Source organism: Thamnophis elegans, chromosome 4 (genome assembly GCF_009769535.1).
Source record: "Thamnophis elegans isolate rThaEle1 chromosome 4, rThaEle1.pri, whole genome shotgun sequence".
In the NCBI taxonomy this organism is placed as follows: Eukaryota; Metazoa; Chordata; class Lepidosauria; order Squamata; family Colubridae; genus Thamnophis; species Thamnophis elegans.
Window position 1 is genome coordinate 40,354,509 of NC_045544.1, and position 21,413 is coordinate 40,375,921.

Below are 21,413 nucleotides of genomic sequence, written 5' to 3' on the forward strand. Positions count from 1 at the left end.
TTTAACCATGTAAGGAGAAATGGGCAGCCATTTGGTTAAGACTTTACAGTAACAATACCTTTGCAAGATACTATTAACTGAAGGTGATTAAGGCACAAACCTTAGTTTGATGACATCTCAAGATATAGTAGAGGCGTAAATATTAGATGATACAGTATGTCCTACCATCCTATGGAGATTTACTTCTAAGGTGTCCTGTCAACAGTTCTTGGAGTAATAAAAATCTCCATCTTCTCTTTTCACACAATAGAAAAATAACAAGTATTGGGGTATCACTGTACTTTGTACTTTGGCACAGGGCAGACACATAAGCATTCCAGAACAATACTTTCTCTTCCTAAGTTTCTGTTCCCTGCAATGTTGGAAGAGTGTGGTCACATTTTTGCAACCATGAATTCTCATGAAAGGTCTAGTTATGGCTGCACACACCCTGTTTCCCCGAAAATAAGACCTCCCCGTATGATAAGCCCAATTGGGCTTTTGAGCTCATGCGCTAAAATAAGCCCTCCCTGAAAATATTGCCACACAGCAGCAGCCATGAGGTGACTACGCTCACCTTATCCTGCACCTCAAAAATAATAAAGACTTCCCCGAAAATAAGACCAAGTGCTTATTTCGGGGGTCAAAAGATCCCCGAAACATTGGTATGATTGCCTCAATACATATATGTTGATGTGTGTGGGGGACAGTACTAAAAACCAGATCTAGAAGATTCACCAAGCAGGAATTCACTCCTTATATAAGTGGGAGAAATCAGGTCAGGCTGTTTTAAAGGGGATCCTGAAGAGACTAGAAGGATTCAGTTTAGGTTTACTGATAAAGGCTGCAAGCAATTCCCATCTGATATTACAATAACAAATAAAGGTTGCTAAGTTGTAATCTGAAGCTAGAAAATGTGGAGAAACAAGAAAAATGCCAACAAAAATATAGACTACCAATAACTTCCAATACTAACAATAAAACAAAATGCAGTTTTGTTCTGATTTTTGATAAATCAGCCAGATACACACGGTCAGATTTGATTTCTAAACAAATCAATGTGATATTAATGGGCAAATCCAAAACTAGATTCAACAAGTTTCCACGTTTGACAAATGAGCAGAGGGAGTATGCTTATTTGCAACAGTTGTAGCTACTATTGCCAACAACATTTGTGAATGCTCAGATTAGTAAATTGTTCTAGGCTCCAAAAATAATTTCATCTTTTACTGTTCAGGATTTGACAATGGAATGTGTATGTGACAAAAATTCTGGGCTGAACTTGTATATCATTTTCTAAAGTTGCTAAATTGCAGTAGTGTAGATGTGAGTTGGGAAATGCAGAAATTGTTTCAAAAATTATCTTTCCCGTGGACTGGAAATGACTGTGAGGGACCCTGGTGAAACTTTTATAGGTCAGTAAATGGGGAGGCTTCTTATACCAGTAAAGCTACCAGTAGATCATATTGAGGTCCTCATGTAAAAACAGGAAAGCCATTGTTGGAAGGCATTCTGTATTTTCTACATTGCTACAATAAACTGTTATTTTGCCAGTATACAAATAAAAAATGGAGTTGTAAGAGAACAAAAAGAACCAAATATATTAGTATGCAGAACAGTTACACATTTTAAATATTAACTTGGGAATGATAGGAACTGGTAGAAGTCCACATCATTAGAATTTTAACTTTCCCTTGAAGAAAAATAAAACTTGTGACTAGAGTTGGAGTTGATGGGCAATTAATAAAATGTCCAAAGCTTTGTGGGGAAGGAAAAAGGTTGAATAATTTGCAGTGTTTTTTGTTACTCACTAAAGAAAGGTAAAGATTTCCTGTGTCTGGTCATGCCAACTCCAGGGTGCAGTGCTCATCTCCATCTTTTAGCGGAGGGAGTCAGCATTGTCCAGAGACACTTCTGTGGTCATGTGCCTAGCATGACTGTATGCCAATGTGCACAGAATGCTTTCTTTCCCACTGAAGGGGTGCATATTTATCTACTTGCCTTTCTTTATACAATTTCAAACTACTAGGTGGGCAGGAGTTGGGGTGAGTAATGGGAGCTCACTCCATAACATGGTACTTGATCTTGAACTGCCAGCCTTCTGGTTGATAAGCCCAGCGTCTTAAACCGCTAGCTATTGTGCCCTATTTTGTTACTCACTACAAATAGCAATATCATAAAACATGGGAATGTGAAAATGAATCATTGACATGGGGTTGCACACCAGGTACGACCTATAAATTGCTGTGAGAAGGTTCAATAAAATTAATTATTGCATTATACATGCCAAGCAATTCTGTCAGGCAAGGCAATGATAATATAATTGCTATCTGAAAAATACAATTTTCTTTAAGGTTTCATGATTACTTCACAAAAGCAATTGAAGTGTCTCCTTTTCTTTGCTATCCTAAGAACAGATCTCTTAGATAGCTATGTCAGAGATGTTATGGCCCGAAATGCTACTTTTTCTGATGTGTGGTGGAGGAGAGATTAAAGACCAAGCTGATATAACAGAACTGCCTCTTTGGTCTTGCTCAGCTAGGTAATTGCCATTCAATGATTGGGTGAACTCCTAAACAGGAAGAAGATTTTTTAATGACTTTCAATAAGGCAGCTTTGCAGAATTGATATTTCATTCAGTTGCTGGTAAAGAGAAATAAACCAGGCTACATACATAGCATATCAACAGCCAACAACACAGAGATAGATTAAGGGAAATACATGCCTGTAATGGCATTCGTCTAGGATTTCTGGCACCACAGCAATCCCATCTGGATGCAATATTTACACACTCTGTCAAGCTTGTGCCAAAATCAAGTGAACTCATAACTGACAGCCATTTCTATCAGTCAAGAGAGCAGAATTACGGAGTTGCCTTGGCTATCTGAAGTTCAGGAAAATAAAGCCTTTCTTAAATCAAGCTCAACTTTGGGCAGCTACGTAGGCATGACCCATTGTTTGCTTAACAAACAGATTAGAATGGTTTGCCACTGGTTTGTTCTGAGATAGTTGTTTTGGACTTCTCATCTAATATAGAGCTTAGGATTCCTGGTGCACTTCCATCCAAGTACTCACCAGGCTGGTTCTATTTATCATGGTAAGCTGGTAGCGGCAAATCTCTGCTGAGTACAAGTCCAAAAAAGTAGTTTCATGGCGGATAGCCATAATGTTGCTTATTTATCTGCCTCCCTGTTTAACTTTGCTTTCCTAAAGATCAGAGTCTCTAAGTGCAGATAGGCAATCAAATAAGAAAGTAACTGAATCCATATGAAGAAATCCTGATCCAGGAAAATCTTAATGTTAATTCTGTATGTGACTTCACTACTCCTTTAAAACATACTGGGTGTCTGCCCTACAAGGTGGACCAGGGTATGAAATCAATATCATATAGATCAAGACTACTTTTATTGTGACAGCTATAGTAGCAGAATCTTGCAAATCGGAATGTGCTTCCCCTTTGCTCATTTCATTTGGATGAACTAAGGAGAAGCTTGTCAAAAACATTTTCTCACATTGCTTTTTTAGCCCAGGCTCAAATATCTGATTGTGTGGCAGTTTCCTTATTGATGGCTCTTCCTCCTATCTTTCAAGGCTATTTCCTATGCTTTCACATTGAGGCAAATGGAGAAATAGGCTAATAAGTGGAATTAAAAAAATATACATGAACCATCATGCGATCACAAATACCATTTGTAAAGCTTGTTTCCATGCCATTAATTTATCTGTTTGCATGTCTAGACACTGTTACAATGCACTTTTATCTATCCCTGGGTGCAGCTGGCACAAGTGGTCATATCAGGACAAGGGATAAGTTGCATGGAAAGATCTGTGTCTCTTGATAAGTTTAGCTTTGCTCTTGAGATGCTGAGTAGACATCTGTCTCCTTCTTTCCTCAGACTCAACCCATGCTGCTGATCAAATAAGCCTCCCATGGCTGTTAAGAACTACTGCATGTTATCTCCAAGTCCAAAAACAGACTACCTGAAATACTAATTGCTAGGGGTGAAAAGAAGAGGATTTCCACTTCATGTCCTACTGCATATAGTTGGTCAGCGGGACAGGATGGGTGTTTGACACGATCCAACAAGTTTCTTCTGATGCTATTAACTGAGTCTAGTTTCTAAGACATGTACAGTAATAATGAATGAAATAATAGAAGTTCTTTTTAGAAACCCTTGTACATTCAGGAAAGCTAATAGTTATAAGTAGATGCTTTGAATTGGAAAAACAATGTTAGTAAAACATCAGATTGAGCATTGCAACATTTCAAGAATGGCAGATTAAAAGTGAAATGTGAAGCATGAATGAAAAGCCAGTCCATTCAGCTTCTATGACATCATTACAAATAACTTTCTATCTGCTAGCATGCATTTTTTTAAAAAATGCATAAAGTTAATTTTTTTATATTAAATACTAGACCTGTAAAGCCTATAAAAGGTATACAGAATGTAAGTATTGGCAGGGGTATATTTCCCTGGGATGTACTGGTCCCTGGGAGACATAGCATGCTGCACTAGATGGGCTTTTGCATAATCCAGCAGGTCTCTTGTTATGCATTCTCCCAGGGATTATATTGATATATTCATTCATTCATTGATTGATTCATTCACTCATTCCTTGAAACAAATTTCAAACCTTGAAAACTGCATGACTATATGTAGGCATCTTGGTATGGCAATAATCTTTTCTATAGCAGTTACAAACTAAATGCACTTGCTATTTCAACACATGCATCTTACATGACATGATCATGCACACAGCATTTCTTCATACCCTTTGTGGGGGAAGTCAGAATGTACAGCACTCAATTTAAATTAAAACAGATAAAGGAGATGAATAATGACATGTTATTCAAAGAAAAAATACTATGAGTTAAATAAGTATGTATATACACATACACAGTCAGGGAAAAGGGAATCCTTATCTAACTGATAAAACACTGAAGACAGTAAGAATGATCCAAGAATCCAAAGAGTTTTTCAGCAAGTCAAAAGGATAGTTATTATTGATCGATGTAGTAGAGTTGCATAGAACTAGTTCTGGTTGTGAATATGGAAAAGAGTGTTTCAAAAAACATGGTATGTTCACATCAGTCCTGAATCCACTGAAATGTCTCAAGCAATTTCATTCAAAAGTGTTCTTCTCATTGCTGGTGGTGCTGATGGAGACCTGGAGGCCCATCTGGAAGGTAAGCGTCTGTTTGCCGGGCGAGCTGGCCGCGAGAATGCCTTGCCATTTGACTGCTTGGCCGCCAGAGATACCTATAACACAAATGTGTCTGCTTGGGTTAAGATCTCCAAACAAAATCCTTCAAAAGCATCCAAGGAATCTGAAGAGAATGGCATGGTGAATGTGGTCGGCTTTACAACAGGTGGCCTCAAGCTATTAAAAGATTTGGAGAATATATCTATCATTTACATAGTAATGTATAGATGTAATGACCAAAGAACTCTTGCACATGTCAAAGAAGTATGTGACATGTAAGTAAGACACAAAATGCATAAGTGGCTTTAATTTAGAATGAAAGCAGATTACCCTCCCTTTGCCCTGTCAACTGCTAGAAAGAGCTGAGCTGCAGTAAATGGCCATTTGATGACTTTGTTACGCATGCAAGTCCTCTGTCAACATATACTCAGGATCTTAAATGCATAAACAATTTATTGCACCCCACCAAGGAAAGAAAGATATGGCACTGAAGGATTAAATGGGAACTTGTCTGCACATTACCCATTAGGATCTTTGAAGGCTTCCTGAAATTGCTTTTGCTGTATTTAAGTATTTTATGGATTAAAAAGTCATGACAAGGTATGCATGCGTGCATTACACTTACAGCCTTTTCACCCATACAAATAGAGTTTCACAACTTTCATCTCCCCTTAAACAGCTTCAATTCAAATTATGCAAAAGAATTCTGTATCTGGCTTTACTTGGGTTAAATCTGCATGTTATGTTGAAATGCATGTTAATTCTAGATGTCTATGAAGATCCTCAGTCATCCAGGTCATGGTTGTCCCAAAGATGCTTTTTCAGAAGGCAACTGGACTTTCCTGGATGAGAAGCAAAACAGCTTCAAGGGAAAACAGTCCAGTTACCTTTTGAAAAAGCACCTTTGGGACACATAATACTAGCTCAATTTTAATTTAAAAAATTTGCCTCAGGTAAGAACGTTAAATGTTATGTGTGTATTCTTAATCTCTCCCTTTCTTCTTCCCAAGGAAAAATGCATGAAGCAGAATTTAGTGCAGATGAAATATTATAGACTTGAGTAACAGTTCAAACTTGGTTCATCTTAAAAAAGGTAACAGGATCAGTCCTGGTTAATATTTGGATGGAAGAGAAAAAAAATCAGGAATGTAGGCTAGACTAGGAAATTGAAAACAATCTAGAAGTGGCACTTCATTGTGTTGTTGCAAAGATATCACTAGAATTTGACTTTAGTTTGATAGATATATATTTTTCTTTTAAGGTATTACACTCATCTATTGCTTCTCTGTGTCTCTCAATATTGACAATTCCAGAATGTTTGCAGCCCAAAAAGAACTATTAGAGACCATTAAACATGACACTTTATTTCAGCTTTTACTTTTTTTTTAAACAACAGCATTGGCTCAAGGGTATTATGCTGCTCCTAAACCACATTGATTGATGGTGCCATTCCTGCCAATGCAGAGATGTGGATATTTAAAATAATTTGGAAAGATGGACAGCATTGGTGCTCTTTTAAGTTTTGGTGTTCTCGATTTGTGCCTAGTTAACCTTAGTTTAAAGCTGGCCGTGCTAATATAGGTTTATATATTGAACATTCTGCCAATCCAAGGAGACTGTACATATTTTCTTGAAGGTTCCAGGTGTATATTCATGACAAGTTAGTCATGGAATCACTAAATAACTGTATGTATATTACAACTGTAATTTACAAGCAGTTTAGAAAATGTTTGTGTTTCTCTCCATTTGTAATTATCACCACTGTTTCGACACAACGGAGCTGACAGCTGCCTACCTCAGAAGATCACACTCTGGAGTTTCTCTTCTGGACAATTTATATATCAGCAGTTTGACATAATCAAGCATCCATCCATGTAATCAGGGCATCCTATATTTTTTCCACAAAAACCCATTTTCCTATAAGTACAAGTGCTATCTTTTTCATTAGATTAGATTAGATTAGATTAGATTGTTTATTTGTATGCCGCCCTTTTCCCTGGGGGGACTCAGGGCGGCTCACAATCCAAAGGAAGGGGGGGAAAGCAGACTTTTACATATAAGACAGTACATGATTAAAACGCAACATTCATACCATTCGGGCGGGTTACAATCTTTAGCCCCAGGCCTGACGGGATAGCCAGATTCTAAGGGCTGTGCGGAAGGTCTGGAGGGTGGTGGGGGTACGAAGCTCCACGGGGAGATCGTTCCATTGGGTCGGGGCTACCACCGAGAAGGCTCTCCTCCGCGTGGTGGCCAGTCGGCATTGGCCAGCAGATGGAACTCGGAGGAGGCCTAAACGATGAGATCTAATGGGTCGTGTGGAGGTGATCGGCAGTAGGCGGTCTCTCAAGTACCCAGATCCACTACCATGAAGGGCTTTATAGGTGGCAAGTAGCACCTTGAAGCGTATCCGGAGATCGACAGGTAGCCAGCGCAGCTCGCGGAGGATAGGTGTTACGTGGGTGAAGCGAGGTGCACCCACAATCGCTCGTGCGGCTGCATTCTGGACTAGCTGAAGTCGCCGAATACTCCTCAAGGGCAGCCCCATGTAGAGCACATTGCAGTACTCCAGCCTAGAGGTCACAAGGGCACGAGTGACTGTTGTGAGAGCCTCCCGGTTCAGGTAGGGGCGCAACTGGTGCACCAGGCGAACCTGGGCAAATGCCTCCCTGGTCACAGCTGACAAATGGTGTTCGAAAGTCAGCTGTGGGTCCAGGAGGACTCCCAAGTTGCGGACCCTGTCTGAGGGGTATAATGTTTGACCCCCCAGCCTGAGAGATGGAATATTTGCCAAATTGGCGGGAGGGAAACACAACAGCCACTCAGTCTTATCCGGGTTGAGCACAAGTTTGTTAGCTCTCATCCAGTCCCTAACAGCTTCAAGTCCCTGGTTCATCACGTCCACCGGTTCATTGAGTTGGCACGGGGCGGACAGATACAGCTGGGTATCGTCCGCATACTGGTGGTATTTTATCCCGTGCCGCCGAATGATCTCGCCCAGCGGTTTCATGTAGATGTTGAAAAGTAGGGGAGACAGGACCGAACCCTGTGGCACCCCATATGTTAGGGGCCTAGGGTTCGATCTCTGCCCCCCAACTAACACCGACTGCGACCTGTCCGAGAGGTAAGAGGAGAACCACTGCAAAACAGTGCCTCCCACCCCCACCTCTCGCAGTCGTCGCAGAAGGATACCATGGTCGATGGTATCGAAAGCCGCTGAGAGGTCAAGGAGAACCAGGATGGAGGCATGGCCTCGATCCCTGGCTCTCCAGAGGTCATCGGTCAATGCAACCAAAGCGGTTTCTGTGCTGTAGCCAGGTCTGAAGCCGGACTGGAATGGGTCAAGATAGCTGGCTTCCTCCAAGGCCCGCTGGAGCTGAAAGGCCACCACCTTCTCAACAACCTTCCCCACAAAGGGGAGGTTGGAGACTGGACGGTAATTGTTAAGAACGGCTGGATCCAAAGATGGTTTCTTCAGGAGGGGTCTCACCACCGCCGCTTTAAGTGCGGGGGGAAAGACCCCCTCCCGAAGGGAGGCGGTAACAACCGCCTGGATCCAGCCCCGTGTCACCTCCCTGCTGTTGACAACCAGCCAGGAGGGGCACGGGTCCAGTACACATGTGGAGGCACCTACAGCTCTCATGGCCTTGTCCACATCCCCAGGATTCATTATATTATATATGATACCATAATTATACCAAAATGATTATCTAAAAGTATTAGTGCCACTGATCTTTTGTGTCCTGTTTCTGAGGAGAAAACAGTTAAAACCATACCACATTGCTTTCTAAAAATTTGAGAATATTGATTAAAAAGAAAGAATGATACCATAGCAATTTATACTGTAACAACATAAATAAGGTTAATTTTCGTCCTAATCAAGTCTATGTTATCCTCTTAGAATAAAAGATACATTTTACAGTTAAAATTATAAAAAAAAACCTTAATTATTACCACCACCCCCGGTTCAATTCCTATTGAATGGTAAAGCAGCAGCATTTTTCATAGCAGACCTGGCTTTTGCTTACATTCCAAACAGTTGCCTGCATTTATCAGCTGTAGAGGATCTGAGGAGAATAATTAGAATAGCATGCTGCTTGCACCCTGAAGAATTCTATGCATATTTTTTGCTGGCTGCCTAGATCCTTGAACATAAATCCCAAAGATGCAGTCTAGAAACTTTATATGACTCACTTGCAGCCTTTCTGTGGACTTCGGATCTCATTTCCTATATTTGGGGGAGTTCGTGGGACTTTTAAGGGGGAAATTTGGGTGCCATACTGTTGCAGTTGTTTAAGGGACCATTTCTTCCCTCAAAAAATCCTGACACTTGCTCCGAATGTGAACCTGGCTCTCACCCACTTTTAGAGCAAGCAAAGCAGAGCAATTTGTCTACCTATACTTTAGGTGGTAGAAGATCATCCAAACAATCCCAAAGAGCTGACTCTGAATGAAATACTCCTCCACTTTGCTCAGTTTTAGGCATCCAGCTTTTTGAAAGTGGCTGTTCTGTCCTAAGAGACTCAGTTTCCTGTTTCATATAAGCAAAAAGCCCCTGGGTTTAGGCAGAATTGTGTTTTAGTAGTCGCTTCTGCAGTGCTTCTTTTAACTTCGGCACTTCTCTCTGTACTGATTATATTTCATGGTTGGATTTAATCACTGTAATTCCTCCTCAGAGGTATGTAAATATTAGAATTGCAAATTAAATAAATAATACATAAAAATAAATATGTGCCAGCAGAGAGAAAGAATATTGTCCAGTTAGTTGTCTCAATGATTTGTCAACGATTACCTCCCCCCTTTTTTTACAGGAAAGAAACAATACTGACAGTTCTTTCCCATCACAACTCTTACTTCATAACTAACTTTTCCAAATGCTAAATTTACCTACTTGATTAAAAACAGTTCATTTTATTTCGCTGTAATATTGGTTTTATTGCTATTATTTATCAAGTTCTTTTAGCACTCAGTTCACCACTAGATACTGTTATATCTTGATCCAGCGTTACATGAGCACAATCACCTTTCCTTTTCCCCCCATGCAGGGACACACCTTTGAGTCCATCCCACTGATTTCAATGTAAGAGTGGGAAGATTAGTGTGGTAACTCACAAAGCCCTTTCAGCTGGGATACTGGTCTATAGGATGTTGTCCAATGGGAGTTGGCTTTCTCAGGGACTAACTATACAAAATGAATATGTCTGGTCTGTTAGTCATCAAGCAATGGCTTTGCTCAGGGAGCCACTCCAGCATGAAATGAGGGGGCAGGAACCAGAAGACAGGCCTTTTTGGCTATAGCTCCAACTCTCTGAGATCAAGAGAGAGTTGGCCTCCTGCCCTTCTAGCTTACAGCGGGCTCTTAAAAACCTTCACTATTAAACAGCCCTTGGAGACCTTGGAAACTTAGTGGGAGAGCAGCATGCCTGTTTTATTAATATTTTCATTACTTTGTTGAATTGATGTTTATACTGTAAGATTGCCAAGAGTGGAACAATACAGATGTTATGTTAATACTGTAGATAAATGAAATATTATATTACTAATTGGAATGCATTATCACTTCAACCAGTCCTGTAAATTTATTCCCAAGAAAAGGCAGTGTATAGTTAACTGTACAACTTACCATAACTGAATATGCTATCTACAATATTCTTTATGCATTTATTTTAGAATAAATAGGCCCTTGGACCTATTTTTGTTTAAAGACACATCACTGCATTTTCATGTAGTTGGTCCAGATTGTGTGTTGTTCTGCTCTTTTCAACAACTCTGCTGTAATTTTAAAGAATTTAGGGATCAATATTCTTTGCAGGGGAGGAATAATAAAAAAACATTTCTATCATGGTTTTCTATGTAAAATGTATATGGAATACAAGTTTCTTGCATCCGATATTTAACTTTTAACACCCAGCTACATAGTTTGCTATATGACCTTGACTTGGCCACTGTGTTCTACCACTTTCCTGCTTAGACCTAGGCTTAAGTCACTTTCTCAACCTTTTTTTTTCCATTTCTGTCCACCATTATTTTTATTTCAATACTTCTGAGCCCCAGATGGATGCCCCGGATGGGCATCCATCCTAGGTTGGAGTTGGGAGTTTTATCATTGCTTTCTATATTTTTGTCTTTGAAACTGTTCTGATTTGTGTTTTTTGTTTGTTTGATGCTGCACATTGCCTAAAGTTCTTTGGGACTGAAAGGTGGGGTTATATAAGTCCTGTAAAGTAAAATAATAAATAATCTTGCTCACTCCCCTCCCATACAGTTTGATGGTTACTGGGAAAAAATACGTCTTTCCTTTTTTCACACTTAAAACCAGAATGAGGATATTGGCACTCTGCTCAGTGAACACCTCAGAATTCTCACTTGATTCATTTCTCACGGACACTGTTTCTCTACGGATCTAAAGATAATAATCATGCCTGAATCTCAGCTTGACAGCTTTTTGAACAGGCGCTAAGCCATCATCCCTGGATGTAAATTTGAGATAAGAGGTGGCTGCAGAAAAAGATACTTAGCAACCAGCATCAGCCCCCATAGGTTCTGCACCAATCTTCATGACTGGAATTCAGATTTAAGTCCTGAAGTCCAGTTTTAACAGCTTTATTGATACGTTTCACAATTCTTGAAGAATAACATGTGCAGTTTAAAGAAGTTAAAAGTAGACCAAGGTCATGTTCAAAGCATACCTCAGGAAATTTCTGCTTCTCTTTTCCATATAGTCCAAGATGTCTCACTGAATTCTTCTGCTGCTCCTGCTTTCCTTGTTCTATCTGGATTACTGGATAGTGACTTATTTTTCTGAAGCTGCCTTCAGTAAATTCAGCCTCAGATTGCACTTGTTTTTCATAGTTTTTCAGCAACTTCTCAACAACACCATAGTTGGACCTTGAATCAGCTGATCGTGGACGACCAGACAAATTACTTGGCCTCCAGTCATGTTCATGAAGCATGTGCTGGTAGCCACTTAAAACTCCATTTATTTGCTTTTGTTGTCGCTTTGTTTTGACATCTTTACTGGGCCTGTTTGCTTTTTCTTCCTTCTTTGAAGACAGCTTGGAATTCAAAACATAAGTCGACTCTTCATTCGGTGTCCTATTGTTCAGACTGTTCTGCAGTCCACAGTGGGCTTTAGGAACACCAGGCAGCTCTGTTTGGTTCTGCAGCAAACATTTTTTACCTTTATCTGTATGAAATACAGTCCGGTTGAACTCATCAATTTTAGCTTCCAGTGTTTCATTGCGTTGAGTTTTTCCAGTTTCATACCCAGAATCTTCCAATGTATCACATGCTGCAATGTAAGGATTACTGGTACAATGTACACTACTTTGAAATTTGGGGTGCTGTTTTGGGGTCATCATATAACCATCAGAAGAGCCCTTCTGGAGAGCATGCCTGGAAGAGCCGTTTTCAGGTCCATTTACAATTTTGCTTGCCTCACAAGACCACACACTGTGAAGAATTGCTGCTGGGAGTTTGTGGTCATTGTACTGATCCTGATTTTCTGTAGGTCCACTAAGAGATTTACATTCATCTGACATTGTCAGTGGAGCAGCTGGATAAATGAATGGACTTCCATCTGGATTTTCCTGGGTTTTGCAACTATTTCTTTGCTCAACATGCTTAGCTAATGCTTCGGAAACGTCTGCAAGAGAGCTTGTCAAATGCCGAGAGGTACTTCTGGGGGGAACCGGAGGCCCTTCTCGTCTTTGCCAAGGCAAAAAGCTGGTTTCCTCAACCCCAGAAAGAGCAGTTGATGGAGTTTCCTTCAAATGCCTATTGGTGCTAATCAGATTCTTTCTGTTATTTTGCTTTTCCGTCTCAGAGGCAACTGCAGCCAGTGGTGGGCTCTTATAATATGCAGGGCTTGTCTCTTGGGTAATCAATGCATTCCCACTTTCAATGGATTCTCCAAAGAAAGGAAACATTTTTTTCCTATATAGGCAAGAAAAACAGTTAAATAATAAATTATTTGAAATTAATAGAACATGTTAGCATCATTAAGCCATAATTTTTCCCCAACTGATATCAAAGAAGTACAATTAAAGATTTGACCTGTATTTCTAAAAGTACCTTTCATGCCGCTTAAAAGACTCAGGAAGTCTTTTGGCAGTCTCTCAGTCACTTTTTGGGGAGGAACAGGATACTCTTAGAGGAGATAGTGGGGCTATGTTCATATCCCATGCTTATCTTTCATTTCTCTAATTATACTTCCTTAATTAACTCAGTGATTAGTATGCACAGCTTTCTGAATCATAACTAGTCCTGCTGATGTCAGACCTGGGAGCCATCTTTTACATTTGGGTCTTCAGGCCTCCACATTTTCTACTGTGGGAAAATGGGAGGGAGGTTTATATGGAGTATGGGAGATATATAGTCAAAATAACATTCTTTTCTCAGTGAGTCAAGGACACCTTTCCCTGCAGCTGCGTTGAGGTGACTGGGGGGCATCTCCAGTTTTGGATATTGCTTGATTGGATCAGGTGATGGACATGTGGGTGTGGGCAGGGACTTGAACTTTCTTTTGGGTGGGGAAAACCTGGAAACTTTCAGATTCGGGTTTTCCCAGATGTGCCAATATGACATCTCTAATAAAATGGAATTTTGAGGAAGCTCAAGCCTTGGAGTCTTCTTTCATTGGGGTGTTACTTGGAACCCTGATAGCTGATTGGGTTTCTATCACACTAATCAATCTAGTCTATTAAAGAAATATAGTACATGCTCATATGTGTCTGTCTACTTTCTATCTACCATGGGATTTCTGCAAAAGCTTTCAACTCAGGAAACTTAATTTCAGGCAGAAAGTAGGACTTGGGGTACTTTATTTTCTTTCATTAGAAAATAAAATATTTTAAAAATATGATAATTTTACCTTCTATGGTTGGCTTTCTTACGGATTTCTTCTTGGTAGGTACACAAGTCTTCACTTACTTTGGCAAGTTCTTTAAGGGCCTTAAGAAATTAAAATTGCAATATCTGAGTACAATTCAGTTCCTATAGAATATGTAGAATAATTTTATAGAAAGTGTCCAATCTTTCTGAAATATAGACAAGCAATTAAATTATGGCTTTATTATGTTTATGGTTTTGTACTACAGTATTTTCTTGTGAACCACTTGTAGTACTTATTATAAAAAAAACAAGATTTAGGTTACTGAAATAAATCAGGAGTAGCTTTTTATAATTTTTGGACACCATCTCAGCAAAACAAACAGCAAGAAATTTGGAGAATTGTAATTCAAAATATGTATTTGATATCATACCAATCATATGGGCAAACAAGCTAGCACACTATATTATGCCATTTGCAAATCATGTGCTAACTCATAGCTAGGAATTCTAGAAATTGTGGTCCCAACACAGCACAAGGGTATACGATGGGGAAGACCCATACTTTTACTGTGTTTACTCCTCCCACTGCCATTGATTTCAAAGCATAGGGAATATTCTGAGAACTCCATGGCTATTCAGCATCAAATCTCCAGCACCAACGGACCAGAAAAAAAAGTTTTCCCAATCTTCAACTGCTTAGTCCTGAAAATCAAAAATCTCCTCGTCTATGTAAAACATAAAATAAAGCAAATGGTTTTTGGCCCTTCCACAACTTGCAACAATAGGAAGTTATATGAGATGATGGCTTGTTAAAAAAAAATCCAGACACATTCACATTATCTTGCTATTGTCATGGAGTTGCATAGGAAATCATCTGATGTTATAATCTCTATTGATGATTTGGAAACTAAATTATTTCCCAATACATTAATGATTAATTCAGAGGGAGAAAAAGATGCTGAGCAATGGTTTGTGAACACTTATGTAATCCTACTACTGTCAGGTTCCAAGAAAGCCATTTTAAAATGCAACTAGGACTGAAATAGATGATTTTCAATATTTGCATATCTTCACTTTTTTTTTTTTTGCATGCACATGATAACCCAATTCTGTCAGTTTCTTCCACCTCTGTTTTTTAGTACTATTCAAACTTAGGGTATTTTCCCCCTAAGCAACTACTTTAAAATGAAATTGCTTACTTGAACCCAGGAACTAGGAAACAAAGGGAGGCAAGGATATCTGCTTATAAGGAAATGGGTAGCCTGCAAGTTCCACTACTGCAAAAGAAAATACCAGTTTTGTTCTGGTTTTAAATAAAGAAAGCCAGAAAAGAAAAAGAGGATTCAGCATGAGAATCAAGCGATTATCATCTGATCAGACATATACAAAGCGAGTTTTGAGATGTCACAAAGTCTTTGTGAGGAGATACCCTCTTTTTCCATTTCTTTTGAGTTTTTTTTTTCCCTTTGAAGCATTAGCTGGCTTTGTACTGCATAATCATTGGCATAACTGTGATTACTGAAAGTCCAGATCCTCTTATTAATCAGGGTTTATAAACTAAATTTTTGTAGCATCACAGTGATGGATCTGGCTTATTTTAGCCATGATAAAAGACTCGCTGAATAATTCCTTTGCATTTTCAATTCCCAATTCATATTTATTAAGCAAATGTATATATATTTTGAAAGTGAATGTGTTGACTTTCTTGCAATTCACAAATTATTAGAGTAATGGGACAAAAGATTATAAGATCAGAAAAATTAGAAACTAGGCATGTAATTTAAAAAAACAACTATGATTAATGCCAAGAAGAGAATGTTTTTTTCCCCCAGAGGTCAAAGTAAAAGATGGAGGAGAAGCATTTTGCAAGGTTGGTTCATGCTTCACACAGACCTAATATAATGACTGCATCATGCCACCAACTGCTTATGAAGTTCTATTAAAATAACAACAAAATAAAGGGAGTAGAAAAACATTGACAAGTTCCAGAAACCTCTGTATTTAGTGGATATTTTTGGTACAGAAGACCTACATTCATATTCATACAGCTATAGTTAGCATGTTCTCATATTGATTTAGTTCCAGTTAGGACAGTCAGCTGACACACTCTTGTTACTTTCTGGCTGGTTTAGAAACGATGAGCTAACCACATTTAAGTAGTCAATAATAAAACTATTGCAGTGTTACAAGTTGAAGCTTGGTTAACATGCAACCTCAGTGAGACTACTCATGACATGAATGTACTCACAATATTGAGATCCTGAGTGTAATTCTTGGTTGTTTTCAAGTCTACACAGTCTTCAGATTCCTTGGAACTTTGAAAAGTGAGATGATCTTTTGCAAAAGCATGGTTTCTCTTTTTGTTTTTCACACACTTGTTTTCCTTTTCGGCTTGGCTTTGCAAACTCTCTTTATCTGGCGAACAGCTGTACAATCCTGGTGGGTCACTCCATTCTAAGGTGGGGGAGCAAGTTTGTTGCTCTGCCTTGTTATGAATGGGCTTATTCTCTGAGATACTCATATTGTTTTCACGCCTTAATTTTACCTCCTGGTAAAGCTGGAAAAGAAACAAAACGTCTCTCATAGATATGCGATCATACATATGATCATACATACATCTGATTAAACAATCAGTCATCAGTTTTCTGGACTTGAAATCACTGATTAGCTTAAATACCTGGATTTTTTTCTTTTATTTAAGAAATAGCTATTACATGAAAAGCTGCAGCACATTTCCTTCTCATAGGCTACAAATAAAATCCCAAAACTCTTAAAATGTTGGTTGTGTTTCAAACATATAGCATTGGAATGTATGTTTTTTGACAACCGCAAGGAGTTCTGACCAGACTCCAACTATACCCCTAATACTGTATCACATCAGCTCTCAGACTGAAGTGTTTCTCAATTAAGGTGGAATAAATACAGTGGCTACAAATGAAAATAAATGTGCTGAAATGGTACACAATCATTTTGAGAAATAAATAGTATTCATTACAAAAACTGTAGCAATTCATAAAATGCCATAGATAAACAAAATATCCAGTGGATAAAGCACCAGAAATACCATTACTGTAAGAATTTTTTTGTGGCTCTAGGACATTCTTAAGAAAAACAATAAGGGAGATGACTAGGGACCAATGGAGCTCTAAACATCTATGCAGCTAATTTAACATTTGGGCCGGTAAATTATTTTTATCATTATTTGAATAGGATGCTTTATTATGAGCACAAGAAAAATATTCTTACCCTGGGCCCTGAGTGGAAGAGAAAGTTGGGTAAAATTGGGTGCTGGGTAATATAAATACGATTTTTCAGTTTGGTTTTATATAACTGCCTATCTCACTTTTATGTAACTCTAGGTGGCTTTATATCTTCGATATGACATGTTGGTTAGTATAATCACTGTGAATACCATTATTAATTATAGCAGAGTTGACCAGAATAAACGTGTTGTGATCTTATGTCACTTACTTCGGCAGGCTAGGCATTTTTTTACATGTTAATAAACAAGATGGGTCATTGTTTATCTTTGGAAGCAATGTCCATAAAAATTACATTGATATTGGACTCAGAATTTAAATTATACCTATTAAAAACAATAGGTCTGAAGTTAAGTATCTTTTTTTGCCATACAAGTTGTTGACTCCTGATTCCTTCCAAGTACAGACTCTTGATGATTGCCTGAACTAGTCCCTGGAGTTTTCAGATTTCAAAAATGGTTTGCTTCTGCCTCCTTGCTTAGGGACTAGACTGCATGGTTTCTAGTTTCTAGCCTTGTGTAATAGTGCCTTAACCACTACATCAAACTGGGTCTCTCTGCATCGTTATCAAGCTCTATACATTTAAATGGGTTCATTCTTCTTATGAATCAATCCTAAACTAAGTGAAGCACTGCTTATGCTTAATATCTAAACCCAAGCATTAGCTTTGAAGTCTGCTTTGTGATTAAACAATGAAAATGTGGGAAGAAAATAATTAAAATTTTATCAGTAAAAGACATGCAAAATGCATGCCAAGAAACCATCAGCAATTTTGTAATTTCTGATCATTATCTACTCACATAAATAAAAAGTTACTTTAAATGCACCTATTGGTTTATCTGTGTTTATCCATTCCTCGGTTTTAAAGAATATGGTTAACATGAAATACAATATCATGTTTGATTAAAATAATGTAGGGAATGTTAGGTATTAGTTCTGTTGCAACAAGTAGTTTTACAGAGTAAGACACAATGGATTTACATAGAAAAATAGCCAGTGAAACCTTTTTGACTTGTAATGCCAGGTTAGTAATGGAACAAACAGCTTAGAGTGATTACAAAAAAAATAATTGTTCCATGCTGGTTTTCAATACATGCATGTACAACCATTTGTCAGGAATGCTTCAAAGTAAGGTAATAATATATGTCCTCAACTTCATTATCCTGCCTATAATTTCTAAAGCAATCAGCAAAAAGCACAGCTAAGAATTTCGAAAACTGGAACCTATAAATATTGGAAGCCTAAGAATCATTACTTTAGAAAACAGTGGGTTGATAAGTACTAATGTGGTGATAAAACAGAATCACCACATTAGTTTGGACATTGTAGCTGATGTTGAAAATAATCCACAATACCTCTTCTATTTTCTTCTGCATGACCTTCCACTGGCATTCCCATTCTTTCCTTTCACTGTCGAAACGTTCCAACAGTTCCATCTTCTCTTTACTCCAGTTCTTCTCAGTCATGCGCTCTAGTTGGGTCTGAAGATCCATAGTGTTGCTAGGTCAGTAGAGGAGAGGATTTGTCCTTCTCTCTTCCCTTCTGAGCTTTTCTTGGAAAGTGGGAATGATGATATTAGAGCAAGCTTTGTTTGTCTTGGGTTCCACCTTTTTTGGGCGAGAGGAGTAGAGGAAAACAGGAAAAGGAACAGTGAAAAACCAAAAGATACTATTGCGTTAAAGGTTAGTTTACAGACTGCATTCTACTTGCTTGTTTATATATTTACTTATAAAATGTAGAATGTTATCCCTCTAATGGCATTCTATATCTTAATGATTCTGGGCAGCTTTCAAAAGAAATGTTTTAAAATACAATAAAATATCAAAACAACCCCCCCTCCAAAAGAATAAAAAATACAATCAATATACTGTTGGTGCTTGTAATTAAAAAAACCGCAAGCAAACATTACAGAATAGACTCATACATTGCCACAGACCAGTACACAGGAAAAGAGATAGATCTTTATAGGTATATAAAACAGGGTTGGGACAGAAGATGAAAAAGAAAAAAAAAATCCAAAGCATTATATTTGAATTACATCTATCAAAGAGCAGATGTTCCTCTCCATAATTGGAGCACATCCTATTTATTTTTTGTAATGCAGTGGCTCGGTATGTTCACAATAATTCTTCTAAAATGTTCAACAGGACCTTTTTTTAATCATCATTTTGAAAAAATATGTAACGTTTGTAAAGTCTGTTTTTATTTCTTTTAAAATAGTTTTAGATTGTTTTTATGTAGTTTAATTTTTTTAAATATATGTTTTAATCATTGTGATCCACTCAGAATTATATATTTGAGTAGCTATACAAATTGAAATAAGAACTACAATACATTTAAAGTTGAAATAATTGCTCAACTCAGTTAGAAAAGTAGTTTGATTAGAAATGTAGTAAGAACATAGTGATGTGCAGATCATGTGTTAATAAAAATTGATTATGATTATGATTTAATGAGGTATTTCTAGAAGTATGGTTAACTTTTTGATAGAAAAGTATGCAGTGTACTGAAACAGATATAATCTCGGAATAAGTATACACATATCATTAAAAAATAACCCTTTGGTCATTGCCCAAAGTGATAAATATATTTTCAACATTCTAGATTTTTGTAATATTAAAATTGGATTTTTAGTCATGCACTTGAACTATCATTTTGAAAAGGGAAAGTATTTTTTTTAAAGCTGTGCCATATAAAGTATGTGACCAGCATTGAATTAATTACTCTGCTGTCATATTATTAAGCTTCTTAAGAAGAGACACACACATACATAAAAATACAGGGTATATTCCTGCAAATAGGAAACACATGTTCACACTTCAGTGCCTTTTCAGTATCATGATGTCCAACCTTTCAAAATAATGTAAGGTCCCTAAAGCTTGCTGAGCAGCCTCTATTTTCCCTCAAGGATTTGGCACTGAAACTAAGACCTTCACGACCTTGCAGGGCCTGGAATGCTTAAGATGCTTGTCCACCACTATGTTCCAGAATTGTTGACAAGACAGCCTATAACATAAAAATAAACTGGCTAATATGCTTTTAGAAAGTTACACAGTTAAGCTCTCTCCCCGCCTTTAAAAAAACATATATACAAACATAAACAAAGTATTCTACAACTGTAGTAGACCAGCTTCAGAGTTACATAGCCTCTCCTTCATAAGGTCCACCCACCATGTATACATATTTACAGCACAAGTGAAAAATCACACTGGACATCTATGTCTAAGCAGTTTTGAAGCAATTTAGGAAGTAGCTGGAAGATGAGACCAAGTTCCTTTTCTTTGTAAATGTCTCACCAAGCTACGGATACCAGCTGTTAAATGTAAATTGGCCAGTGAGCTGGTTGCTGACCCATGTTCTACCTTCAGTGGCTCTCCTACAATGAAGAAACTTGCAAGGTAGATAGTATATGCTTAATTAGGATTTAATCCAACATGTCTGCACTTTATAAAAACATCTTAATCTCTATAGAGGATGGCTTGCCAAAGTCCTCTTCACACAGCAAAGAATGTGAATTCAATTCACAGGCTTGAGTCAGGATCACACCTACTGTCCCTATCTGGCTTACATACATTCTATAAAATTTATAGGTTCAACTCACAAGTGTGCAACATGACACTATTTGTTCAAAAAAATCTACTGCAGACAGTGGGGCCAGTGAATATATTTCTAATTGCCTATGTTGGCCCATTCATTCTGCATGCCACATCATATGAACGGGAATGAAGAAGACCTAGACAGATGTTACAGAGAGCAAAGGCCCTTGTTTACTCCAATCCTCATCATGTTTGTTGTGTATTGAAGAAAGTCCTCGCTGTTACGAATGACAGCTCGGAAGCAGCCAGGTGCGTCTTAGCCAATCAGACGTGCCTGTCAGTTGCCGAGCTGTCATCAGCGCGAGCTGTAACACGAGCCAGGTGATTGCAGTATAAAAGGCAAGCCGTTTAAACAGTTAACTGTCTTGTTAAAGCAACAACCTTGCTGATTGCTCTATTGTTTCAGCTGTTCCTGCAGCCGCCCAGCCGGCTTCATTTAATACATTGTTGCGAGTTTTGTTACACTACTTCAGCTACTGAATAAAAGGTTACAGTGTTTTAAAGTGCCTGCCTGGTTTTTTCAGTTATAATACTGGCGACG

At 38.2% G+C, this 21,413-nt stretch overlaps 1 protein-coding gene across 2 annotated transcripts in view; it reads right to left on the reverse strand.

Moving 5' to 3' along the window:
* Positions 1-590: 590 nt before the first annotated feature.
* The window catches only part of KIAA0408 (KIAA0408 ortholog), a 30,909-nt gene continuing 10,086 nt past the window's right edge, over positions 591-21,413 (reverse strand). For both annotated transcript variants that reach the window (XM_032214849.1, XM_032214850.1), the window contains 5 exons: positions 18,632-18,883; positions 16,265-16,573; positions 14,057-14,136; positions 11,874-13,119; positions 591-5,240 (listed from right to left, as the gene is read on the reverse strand). In XM_032214849.1, coding sequence (XP_032070740.1) covers positions 5,094-5,240; positions 11,874-13,119; positions 14,057-14,136; positions 16,265-16,573; positions 18,632-18,769 — 1,920 coding nt within the window. In that variant the 5' untranslated portion in view covers positions 18,770-18,883 and the 3' untranslated portion in view covers positions 591-5,093. The remainder of the gene's footprint in view (positions 5,241-11,873; positions 13,120-14,056; positions 14,137-16,264; positions 16,574-18,631; positions 18,884-21,413) is intronic.